The 12276-nt window shown below is 40.1% G+C and overlaps 1 protein-coding gene across 5 annotated transcripts in view; it reads right to left on the reverse strand.

Moving 5' to 3' along the window:
- Positions 1–790: 790 nt before the first annotated feature.
- The window catches only part of vash2 (vasohibin 2), a 32615-nt gene continuing 21129 nt past the window's right edge, over positions 791–12276 (reverse strand). For all 5 annotated transcript variants that reach the window (XM_031751528.2, XM_031751526.2, XM_031751527.2 and 2 more), the window contains 2 exons: positions 11298–11416; positions 791–7339 (listed from right to left, as the gene is read on the reverse strand). In XM_031751528.2, the coding sequence (XP_031607388.1) occupies positions 7270–7339; positions 11298–11416 (189 nt within the window). In that variant the 3' untranslated portion in view covers positions 791–7269. The remainder of the gene's footprint in view (positions 7340–11297; positions 11417–12276) is intronic.

Consider the following 12276-nt stretch of genomic DNA (forward strand, 5'->3'; position numbering starts at 1 on the left):
AAAACATCTGATCTGGTGAGTCCTGATTTCTGCTGCGATGTTTGAATGGCGGGATCAGAATATGGTGTAAACATTATAAAAGCATGGAACCATCCTGCCTTCTGTTAGCTGCTGGGCTGGTAGGGTTTGTAGACATATTCTTGGTACACTTTGGCTCCCTTTGTACAAACATCACAGCCTACCTGAGTATTGATGCTGACCGTGTCCATCTCTTTATTGCCACAGTTTACACAGATTCTCATCATGGATGTGCAGCCGGGAAATGTGCAGCAACAGTGAGACGCTATCACGTCAATATGGACCAAAATCTCTGAAGAATGTTTCCAGAAACTTGTTGGATCTGTGCCATGAAGAATTAAGGAACCACAAAGAAGCTGTACCTAATGAAGTGGATGGTGAATGTATGAAGCCAAAAATGCTTGTATTAGACTTATCTGATAAGTTCAATTCAATTCAATTCAATTCAATTTTATTTATATAGCGCCAAATCACAACAAAAGTCGCCTCAAGGCGCTTTATATTGTACAGTAGATAGCACAATAATAAATAAGTAAGCTCCATGTTTGTGCTTCTTCAACATGTGGATAAAACCAGCTTACACAGGTGGTTGTCCAACAGTCTGAGTCTAAATAAGCATAACAGTTCCCCTTTTAAAGACATCAAGTTACATGAAGCTGTATTTTGCTGACAAGACGTCAGATAAGTCTAAGAAAAGATAGCTAGTTTTCTGGTTTATGGATCTATCAGTCAATCCTTCACTAATGTGTTATTAATCAGTTTGACCACAAGGTTAAAAACATAGAATATTTATTAAAAGAACACATGCTGCTACAGTTGTTGATAAAAACAGCTGCAATCAAGACCAATGACACTGTAACAGTAGGAGATTTACAATAATAATGATCACTGGGCTCACAATTTCTCCCACCATTGATTGCCATAAAACACACAAAAAAACTCACACTGTGTTTTCACACAGGAAATCTGGATGAAGTGTGTGTGTGTGTGTGTGTTCTTTAGAGCACTTTCCTCAAACTCAGTGTTCATCAATCCGATCCATTGGCTCCAGTCAGTCCACTGAGCTGTTAAATCAAATTCATCACTGGATAAATATGCAGCTTTCACACACAGACACACACTTATTTTTGCTTTTCATGGGCCACAAACTAGGCTGCCTGTCCCTTTGTTCTTTGCAGCACGAAGTAAACGTGTCCGCTTTACAGGCTCAAAAAAAAAAAAAGAAAAACGGGCAAGAAAACAGGAAACAAAACATCTTTTTTGTTTTCTTATTTTCACAGAACATCTGAATAAAACCAGTGAGCCAAACACGAAAGGAAAACTTGCGGTCAGCGTGAATGACATGTTATTCGTGGAACACACGAGGGCAACTCCTCCGAACACAAAGCAGAGATACAAGGTTGTAATTAAAGCAAAAACATTTCCATCTGACACGGCTGAGGCACTGGAAGCTTGGCGTGGATACACGTCACCGTCCACCAGACTGTTTGTATTTATATGTGTTTCAGTTTGTCAGCAGCTGTGGCACAAACAGATTTCCATTTTTTTTTAAATTATTGGATGCAACAGCAGGGTACGTCTGTGATCGGCATCCTTGTTCTAGGCCATCAAGACAGCTATGATATAAAGTCTGTGACATCTGTTGCAATAATGTGGCTGCAACATACTGCACATGAGGATTTGGTTTTTTTTGTAATGTGATAATACTTTTAAGGTAAAGCTGATTTATGAAAAGCTGAACTTAAGAACAGGATATAGTACATTGGATCTGTGTAAAGCTGCTGCAGAGGACAAAAGTAGGAGATTTAATGAACAGTTTAACCCTGTTAGCCGCCCCATCACACAGGCCTAGGGACCAGTCAGTGACCCTCAGCAACAGCTTCTTTGTTGGAAAAAAGTGTACTCCTCGACCAATTTGCAGGTGTTAGGTGGTAGATGGTGGTGCGCTGAAAACCTCCTCGTCATTAATTAGGTCCACTATGCTCTTGGTGAGCAATTGCAGACAAGTTTGTGCCCTCCATGCAAACTATGGGCAACCGTGGGAATCTGCTAGTGACCAAAGCAACTTTGTGACCAATTTCCTCTGGCAACCACCAGCAACCACTCGCCAGCTGGTCAGTGAAGGCGCATTTTTCCCTAGCGACAGGAAGTTGCCAGAGAGTTACCAACCAGTCCTTAAGCATGCATGAATGAGGTCACTGGCTGAATATTTGACAGAAATTAAACCAACTTTTTTTTTTTTTTTCAATCTAAGGTCGAGCATGACAGAAAAGGTTTGGGAACAAGACCAGAACAGTTAGCGTAGGAGTGGAGAAACATGGTATGAGCACTTGAAAACAACTCAAAGGCCTTCAAAAACAGCACCTGCTACAAGTACAGGCTGTTTTTTTGTTTTTAAAGAAACACTTGTCATTCACAATGATAGATTACAATCGATTATCAAACTCCAAATAAAACGGATTCAGTCAGATAAATTGTCAAGCACAGAAGTTGCAATTGCAAACGGACACAGAAACAAATCTAAGTTGCTACATGGAGTTTAACTGTTTCAGGTTGCTTTGCTGCCATTTGTGACCTCAGTGAAACGTAACATGATGCAGTTTGTGTGTCCCTGCTCAGCAGTCTGGTTGTTTATCACTGTCTTTGGGTAAAGTTTTGATCTTTATCTTTCAACAAAGACAAAGTCATCACAGTCATCGAGAGAAGTCTGAAGTTAGGCCCTTCGAAACTTGTTGATCATCAGTTTGTAGTTCCAAAAATACAACAGCATCAGCATCAAAATCTTCTGAGATATGTTGCTTCTTCAGTAAGAAAATGCATCATTTCATTGCAGTGAAACAGACTCAAAAAGCAGAATAACTTTGTGCTTCTTCTATATGCTAACAAACATCAAGCCTTTAGAAAGTATCAACACGCAACCATCAGCACAAATATGAACACGCTCGGCTGGTTAGTTTGTTCCAGAGTTTCACATGTGACAGTCTCTGGGCTGCGCTGGTCCAAACATCAGGAATATCTAAAAAATATTCTGCTTTGCTCACAGCACCTTGAATCAGGCTGGATATACAGAAGAAAAAAGCTAAGTAGAATCATTCTGAAAGATTTGTTTCTGTGCGGATGGTTGAAAACATGACTTGTGTAAATTGAGCGGCAAACACTTTCCCCCTCCAACATTTGAACTGTGGAAGACAAGGATTCATATGTTTCGGGTAACACAGTGCGTGCATAGCTCACTGTTGAAGCAAAAAGCTAGGATAACATGTTCGCAGTGGCAACTGGCAACAAAACACACACGTTCTGTGATTCAGAGGGTGTAGTGAAACATTCAAAGAAAATCGATAAAACAATCAAATGATCACATTTGCACGTAGATTTCCGAAATCCTTCTGAATAACCAAAGAAAAAATAAAGGTTTCCCAGAACGTTCCAGCCATTAAAGATCACCTTTGCTCTGTTAGACACACAGTTCAAATAGGACCAGGTTCACACCCTGTTAAAGGCACCCAGTGAATAATGCCAAATTAAGGGTTCCTCACCAGTCTTTCCTTAAGGGACAACAAATGTGTTTGATTACTAAATATGCATATCAAGTTCTACAACTCTGCTAATAGTAGTAAAACATTGCATGATCTAAATCTGGACAATCTTCCATTTTGGGTCATCTCCTTGTTCCCATCTGAACCTCTTCCAGGGCAGCCGGTTTCACCTGTTGCACTGTAAATTCTCCCTACCAAATGAGTTTTGGTGTCTGGTACTATGTGGATGGACACAGTGCACTGAAAAGGCAGATTTAGCTCCCTCTGACTTTTCCTTTTCCCCAAAACCAACTCTGAGGAACGCGTGCGAGTGGTCAGACTGTCAGGGAGCAATCTACAAAGTGGACGACACTGAAATAAGGAGATTAGCCCACAAAAATATCAGGTATGGGTTTCAATTTTTGACTTTAGATATGATTTTTAGAATCTGAAGCATCTGTATTTGCAAGCCCAGAGCCTGGACTTTCCTTAATTGTGTTAAATACCTCAGCAACCTACAGCCACTAACTGTCCAACAAAACAGGAACCACTCCTCGCCTCTTTAACACTATCTAACGTTCCTTTTTTAAAAGCGAAGCACAAGGTTAAAAACAGCGTTCCACGGGGATCTTTACTCAGCGCCCTGGTGTAAGTGAACAAAGACGAGCTTCAAACTCTGGCTGTTTTGGGAAACACCAATCTGACTTAAACGTTCAGGTGAAAACTACAGAAGTCAATACAATTCTGAATATTTATCCTAAGCCACCAAATTAATGTAAATTTGTCCGAATGAATAACTGTGGATAGAGCTGGTCTGTGGGCAGTGATGGAGGACTGTGGATGTACTTAGAAATATCTTGTTTTGAATCAAACTGACTTCTGCAATTGTCACCAAAAAGACGTAAAACCACATTCTGCGGATGTAACAGACATTGATAAACACAGATGTAGATAACAGATCACATAAAGGCGTGCATGCTTAAAATCTGCTTTGATTAAATGTTTGTTTACATATTGAAAGAAAATCTGAATATGCAGATATGAGATATTCAACCATCATTTCAAGCATTTGTATTCAGATGGATAAATGCTGAATGCATGTAATGTGTGATTTCAAGCTTCTGAGCTTAGCTTAGCTATTCACTGAAGGCCTCAACAGGAGAATCCAAAAAAACCATCGGATTTAAGCTTGACTGGAATTTTTGGACCACCTTTAGGATAGATCAAGTGTACGAGTGTGAAACTGCATACAGTACTGAATGGACTCTTATAGGTCACTTGGCTTCAGGGGGCAAAAACAAGCTTCTTCGAGCTGCTCTGAGAACTTGTGTGTTTTGCCCTTATTGTCTCCTGTACTTAAAAAAAAACACACAAAAAGATTAGCACTCATCTTGCAGACGTTGCACCGTTCTCACAAATAAATGATTTGGTTAGAGTGTGTGGCACACTGGACAGCACACAACTGGGAAGCTAAAGAACATCGAATATCCTCCTTTAGGTAATATCTGAATGAATTTGTAAAACAGCTTTATATTGGCTGTAGAAGAAACTTATGTTTTTTTTCACGCTATTAAGAAAAAAAAGCAAATCTAATTTAGATTAAAACCTGGACATTTCAGAACTATTTTTCTCATTTTGTATCAAAACACCTTGAAGGGCTCTCTGGCCCCGTCTCTGATATCTGCCGACAGCTTGCACAGACTGTTACATCCTCTCTGGCCGTCTTGAATGAGGCTTTTGTTGCTGAGATTCATTCAGTCAGCAACATCTGACCTCGCTCCTCGTTTGCCTTAGTAGAGAAACTGGCTGCAGCTGATCTTGGATCAGCTGAATCATTTTATGTTCCAGCTGTTGGTGGAACAGCAGTCAGCTGGCCAGCGCTATGTTGGTTTACCGTGTGAACACACAGAGCAGCCACAGCTGAACTCTACAGGTTTTCTCCAAGCTAGTTTTGGAAATAATGACTCCTGACTTTTGGATCAAGATTTTTCTTTTTTTTTGGTGCATTGTGTGAGAACAGAGCACCGTGTATTTAACGTTTGGCTTGCAGGTTCTTGTTTGTATGTCAAGCTTACCATTTTCATTTGAGCTCTGCTTTTTTCAGTGTATATTTTTCCTATTTTAGCAGGAAACAGGAAATCCAGTCGGCCACTGGTAAATGAAAGGATGAGAAAAACAAAATTCACATATTGATTTTCTCCCCCACACTACAAACCAAAGATTATGATCAATGTTTCCCAAGATTCTGGCCAGCTTTTGCTGTATTTGCCCTCCCCCCCTCTTACGGCTCAGACATGAGCTGTGTGAGCAATTAAACCCACAACTGTTTTATTTATTTTTTTTTTTTAATTTGTCTGTGATTTCCATCCAACAGCAGAGCTTTTCTTTGCTCTTTGCTGCAAAGTGAATATGATGAAAATGATTCTCTTTAATAAATTCAGATGTGGATGGAAATGCCAAGTCTGCCTATTTATCTTGATAGAAAATGTGCTCTTCTGTCTTCATATAAAAAAAAAATGTGACTATTAACCGAGTCTAGCCTGTTCCTGGGGTCTTTCGATCGTCTTCCATGAAGTTTTTCTTTTGTGATGTTTGGGAACAGAGTTATGGTTATGCATGCAATTATGTTTCAACAGACGCCTGAGGAAGAGGAGCAGATGAGACGTGAACATTGCTGCAGTGCTCTAATGATCACTCCGTCTTCTGCAGCGAATCGTCTCTCTGAATCGCTCCCTCGTTTCTCACACTGCTTCACTTCATCCTCCTCTTCTTTTATCCTCTCTATTGATTCTGCATCTTTGATTTCCCCGCATACTTTATAGCACTTCCACTGTAATCAATACAGTTGGCACACAGGAGTTTACTTAATCATCTTCCTAAAACTGCTGCTGGTTGAGGAGTAAGTTATGACTTGGATCATTTACAGCGAACCGCTATATAAAAGTCGAGGGGCAGACCAGAGCTTCCCTTCAGATTTGTTTTTTTCCTTCTTAAAAAAAATAAAAAATAAAAAATGAAGCTTTAATCTCTTGAGCTCAGTTCCACAGGTGGTAATTTCAGTCGTCTTCATGTTGGCTTTGCCCAAACAAACAAACAAAAAAAAGTCATCATCACTTCCACCTGTGATAAAACATAATTCCCCTGGTGTTCTGAGAACTTCTTAGACACCAAAACATCCCACAAGTGAATATTTCACCAGCTGTGTTTGATGCAACGACACCCGAACATCTCTTTGTTCCAGCATGACGATGTCATTTTAACCACTGACGAATACTTTCAGTTATTTATATTGACAACTTCCCATTCCACCTCCTGGTGAACACATATAATAACTTAACAAATACATTTGAGCTGATTTTGCTCGAGTGCTTGTCTCTAAGAGAGGGTGACTATTTCAACCAAAAAAAGAATACTGGTTTAAAATACCAACAGAATGATAAAAGCCACCCCTCATGGCCTATGAATGATGATGATGAGACTATTTTAAGGGATTTATTGCTACAGAAATGAGTAAACACTGTAAGAAATATCAGGAACAGGCCAACTACTGTCACGGTCTTCCATTTAAGCCGCTCTCTTGTTTTAAATAACACCATCCACCTCGTCTGTGTAAAAAATGTGGCTCGGGTTTTGGCGACTCTCTCGCTGGGTTGGGTAGAGACTCTTGGATCAGGGTGGCTGAGGAGCCTGGACGGATATGGAGAAGCTGAAGGAGTCTCATAGGTGAAGGAGGGGATCAGATGCGGATCTGGTAGCCGTCATTGAGCATGCTGAGTTCTGGAGGTTTCCTCTCCACTGAGGCCAGCCTGAAAGATAGGAGATAAAGTTGCTGAACACGCACTGCATACTAAGAGCACAGTGGCAGAAGAAGCTGGAGAAGCTCTTTCATTCTGACAAGCTCCTTAATGTTGTGCAGCAGAGCTAAACGAGGACAAGTCTCCAAACTCCCAACAGCATGGCTGCAGTCACTCATTATTTTCTTACTGTTGACTAATCTGCAACTTTTTTCTCATCTCACTCAAAATTAACACAATAATATCCATCACTGTGTATTAAGAGTTCAGTTGGTTGTTTCGGGTGACTAAATGCAATGAGCTCATTTTTACAAGGACCATCAAAACCAGCCAATATAAACTGAAATCAGCTGAATTTTGAGTGTTTTGCTTAGAAACTGACCAAATAATCAACAAGTGGCTAGAAGTAAAAGACTCCCTGACAGAAATAAAAATCATGTTTTAGTTTCTTAAAATCAGGGGCACAGGTGCTTTGATTGGCAGATGGATACTAAAGGGTCGTCCACATGGGAGGTAACCAGCAGCGATGTGGTAACCAGAGACGACAGGAAGTCGATTCGGATCCTGACTAAAATTTTTCTCAACCTGGATGTGAGTGACTAAATATGCACACAGTGTTGTTATGATTTGGCACTGTTTAACTTAAAGTGAATTCTGGAACTGCAGGTGGTGACAGTACATAAAGAGCCTGATATTGTAATCACAAACAAATGGGTAACATAACATTATACACAGTCTAATTGTTCCCTAGTTCACTGCACAAAGAAAGAGAAAAGACTTCTAATAAAACGAGAGGAACATGATTATATATCTGTCAGAATACAAGCTTAAAAACAGGCAAAATAATAATAAAAATAAATAAATAAAACAAACAGTGACTTTACTCCAACTTTCTTCAGCGCAACTCAAAGGGGAAAAAAAAAAGTGTGAAAATAGCAGAAAATGTGAAGATCATGGAAAATCAAAAGGGCCTTCTTATTTCTAAAAGCCCAAAAGTCTTCGATTTAATCCTCCTTCAGTGCTTTCCCTCTCTCCTTTTCTCCCTGCCCTCTCCTCTAATGTCACATTGTCCTCCCTTGCCCCCCATCTTTATTATTTCTGCTCAGAAGGAAGCTTTCAAGCTCTCTGACACATCACAGAGAAGTGTTCCTTGTTACAACCAATCTGGAGAGCTGACAGGCTTTTTATGCCTTCTCATCTTTTGCCAGACCTTCACCTCTTTTCTCGTTCGCTCTCCTCTCACCCTCCCAACCCTTCCCTTTTTCCACTTACTCAGTTTCTTCTCCCCTTTCTCGCCATCTTTTTCCATCTCTTTGCCCTCAAACACATAATTATTCTTTTTTCTTCATCCCTTCTCTTTGCTTTCTATCCTTCTATCTTGAACGTCCCTGTGTAGAGAGCCGCTTGTGTAACAATAATATTACAGAAATTCATTTTGAGAATTGAGTCATTTGTATTCGATTTGTATAAAGCCGGGAGTGCTGATAACAGCCTCCTGAAACGTCTCGCTCGAGCTGTAAAATGAGCCGGTGCTGTTGTGTCCGCACTTTCAGCTGTTTGAAGCAGCAGCAGGTTATTACACAGTTTCTGCTGAAGTCGTCGCTCTAAGGTGGCAACATATTGTTAAGGGTGTAAGTGCTCCATTGATAACAGTAATAGCTTTTTAAGTATTGCATTCAAGTGGCTAAAAGTGGTGATGTGCTGTTCTAAACATTTTAACTGGTTCTCTGAGCTGATGAAACTACGGCGCTTACAGAAAGTGAAAATTAAACCATGGCTAAATGAACTCTGAAGGTAACAGAAATAGATTTATGCAAATGAGGACACAATTTCACACTTTCACAACTCATTTAATTAAAAAAAAGTCTTGCTTTTATCTGACTAACATGCTCACTGCTGATCATTAAGATATGTTCCTTGATTCTGCACATAGCTGTGCAATTACACTTTATGGTATCAGTTCAACTGAAGCCCCAGTCATGAGGCAGAGGATAAAGTTTTAGTGTTTGGATTAAGGGTGCCTCAAAAGCACAAACATACACTGATAGAAAGACTCTTTGTTACTGCAGAGGTTTGAGTTAGTTAGCTCACTAGATTTGTTCATCATCTTTTGAGAAACTCTCTTTTTGTCTGTGTCAACTGCTGTAAAACCACATCAAAAGAGAAAGACTTTGAATAGCAAAATGTTCCAAATGCAAATCAACAGCAGAGTCACCAACAATAAAAAGTGGCATGCACCTCATGTCAGCTAGACTTCTACTGCAAGGTATAAAAAAATCTGTGGGCATGAGAAGTCTAAAGGAAGTCTAAAAGTCTTACGTCAGTTGGTCAGCTGTTGGGGGATTCCATCCATCCAGCCACTCATTTTCTTCTACTGAACCAATTCAGAGTCTCAATCACACCTACGGCCAATTTAGTTAACCTAACCCCATACATACATATATTTGAATGGCAGGAGGAAACCACGCAGACACAGGGAGTACCTGCAAACTCGGACCAAAACCCAGACTCAGACCCAGACTGGATTCTTACATTTAATTTTCTTAGGTTTACAGAAAAACTCAGCAGCTGTGCTGTTGATCTCAGGGACAACCAGAGTCATCAACAAAGCCTGGCATCTTTAGTTTGAAAAACTAAAGAGGTCTGAATACTTTTGTAGAAGCTGTACGCTATAGCCCTTTTTAATTTTCATATAAACTTGCATTCAAAGCTAATATAGATTAAAGTGGATATACTAAACAAAAACATACTAATGCAGCTGAAAGCCTGTGAAAGCTTAGCTCAGTGTGATAATATGTGTGGTTTAATAGCTCAATTACATCAAGAATTTTAGGATCATCATCTCAAACGAGGTGGAGATGATGATCTAATGTTAGATGACTGACAGTGATTTCATTTAAAAGCTGAGTTCGTTTCCCAAACTATCGACATACACATGCAGATCCCCAAATAATTACTCTCTTAAGTGCAGCAGAGCTTAATATATGAAAGGTCAACAGAGAGCCAGCCAAATGGCAACACTAGCAACGTCAGTAATTCGTGTGCCGAGTCTGTGTGTGTTTGTGGTGACTCTGCAGTACGGCCGGGCTGCAGCTGTCGTCCGAGTCAGATTGTGTTACATCCCACCGCACAGCTGATGGCACATGCAAACACACTCAGCATCATCATACGTGTGTGTGTGTTACTGTAGCCTTCTGACTGGTTTTACTGTGTTTAAAACCAAGGTTACAGAAACAGAGAATAATATGCATAGTTAAATAAAAAGTAAAACCTTTTTTCAAGGTCATCCAGTATACCTCGGGGCTGTATTTACTCCAAATGAAAGTGTTAAATTTTAAATAATTCAAACAATATCTTGGATTCTTTAATATGTTGGCATAGAGGCGAACAAGGAAGCTCTGATTTTACAGACTTTATATGGAATTTGGCGCTTTGTTTTTAAGCCTGTGTTTGACAAGCAGCATCAGAGACCTTATATTCTGCTGAGTGCTGGTGATATGCACACACACACGCACACATATATCATAGTGATAACACTGTCAGCTGAACACAACAAGGAGTGTCTGTCTGATGATAATGCTGAGCTGTCGGCGACAAAAGCAGACAAGCAGACCCACACACTCATACACAAAGTCCTCAGTGCCGCCCAGCAGATACACAGTTGTTGCCACTAAGATGTCAGAACAACTTATTCTTTAAAGGCGCACACACTAATTAAAGTCTAAACTTTCATTGACCTGAAGAGCAGACCTTTAGAGAAAGAAGACGAGGGGGAGGAAGATGGAAGTACCACACAAAAGCTGCCAGACACCAGCTGCCAGCACTGCTGATTAACCCTGCGCTAAGTGTGGAAGCCTTCTGTGTTTTAAGGATGTCATCAGCTGCTTAACCAGTGGAAACTTAGGGGAAAGAGGATATGAGGCAACGAGCACCTCGAGCAAAAAACAGTTAAGCGATGGGAAGAACTTACGATTTGTCTCTGTGGTGCGTGAAGCGTCGCTGCGGGCTGCTCTGTCGACGCCGTGGCGATAAGGACTTCCCTCGGCTTCGCTCTTTGATCGGTGACTGGGCACTGGATGATTTTAGGATCTTAAAAAAATATAGAAGAATCAACATCACTAACTTTAGTAAAGTTTATTAGCACTCTGCAGACCAGCACATCTTTTCATTCTTTTCTAGCTCATCAGTGTACTATCATCCACCCATTTTAAGCCGCACCAGCAGCAGTATGCACCAAAAAAAGCTCTGATAACAAAACCGTACACTTTTCCCACCAAATATCATATAAATTTTAGAGACTTGATGATGGAAGTTGAACATCCAGTGACACTCGGGTCCAGTCGGAGTGTATTATGAGGTAAAGGTGATCACTAAGAAACCCTGGAGAACATCTCGGTGAATAATCATTAATGTTTCCCGCTCAGAAATAAAGAATATTTGAATAAAATATATGCTGCTGTGTATTTGACAGAGGCTAGTCAATGTTAGCATTGATCCAGCAGAAAGATTAAAGAACTTCAGACTTAAAAGTTGCACTTTCAGTCATATTCCCTTTTCACCAGGTGGACAAAGATCATTGTCACCTATTTCAAGGTTAATCTTTTAATTATTATGAACTGTGATAACAGTGCAGACAATACTGGAAAAGTTTATAATGATGGCATTAAAAAAGCAGTGAGTGAGAACAGTTTGGCAAAACATATGGCTGTTTACACCCTGCTTTCATATTTACAAAGAATCCCTGAACTTCTAACATTTCAGTGTACAGCGGTTATGTTAGCATGAAGAAAACAGCTGCTGCTGCTAATCAACTGGAGGGAAGAAAGTGTCACCGTGATGAATGGAACAGCAGACAAATGTATGTGATAATGTGTTTTTGTCTATTTTTAATCTTCCTCACTGTTGTGACAGATGACTCATGCAGACAATACAGTTCAGAGCGACAAATG

Source organism: Oreochromis aureus, linkage group 15 (genome assembly GCF_013358895.1).
Source record: "Oreochromis aureus strain Israel breed Guangdong linkage group 15, ZZ_aureus, whole genome shotgun sequence".
In the NCBI taxonomy this organism is placed as follows: domain Eukaryota; kingdom Metazoa; phylum Chordata; class Actinopteri; order Cichliformes; family Cichlidae; genus Oreochromis; species Oreochromis aureus.